Below are 419 nucleotides of genomic sequence, written 5' to 3' on the forward strand. Positions count from 1 at the left end.
ATCTGATTTGGCTGTTTCTGAAATTCATAAAATAATTAACGCTGTAGGATTTTAAAAGTTTTTCCTGTATCAGCATTTCATTCAACAGACGAACTATAGAGTCGTTATCACTATTCACAATCATGAGTAGATTACAGTCTGTGATCATTACCTAGGCAGTGGACCTAACCCGTAAGGCATGAGTTGATAGCCGATTTCTTAATAAATGTAATGCTTTTGTTCTCAGGGTATGGTATACCCGCCCTCAACGTGATGGTGGCGAAGTGGATTCCACCCCTTGAGCGCCCGAGGTTCATATCCTTCACATATATGGGTAGGGTTAGTGGCTGAAACTTAGACCATTTAGGAGGATTGAGGTAGATCTCATGTAGGATCGGATCGTTAGTTTGTTTGTGTTAAGTTAAATATTTTCATGTATA

At 39.1% G+C, this 419-nt stretch overlaps 1 protein-coding gene across 1 annotated transcript in view; it reads left to right on the plus strand.

The window, feature by feature from the left end:
* LOC119592940 (sialin-like) overlaps positions 1-419 on the plus strand; it is a 4,586-nt gene that overhangs the window by 237 nt on the left and 3,930 nt on the right. The window contains exons 2-3 of the mRNA XM_037941832.1: positions 89-126; positions 227-313. Coding sequence (XP_037797760.1) covers positions 89-126; positions 227-313 — 125 coding nt within the window. The remainder of the gene's footprint in view (positions 1-88; positions 127-226; positions 314-419) is intronic.

The sequence above is a fragment of the Penaeus monodon genome, chromosome 31 (assembly GCF_015228065.2).
Source record: "Penaeus monodon isolate SGIC_2016 chromosome 31, NSTDA_Pmon_1, whole genome shotgun sequence".
NCBI lineage: Eukaryota > Metazoa > Arthropoda > Malacostraca > Decapoda > Penaeidae > Penaeus > Penaeus monodon.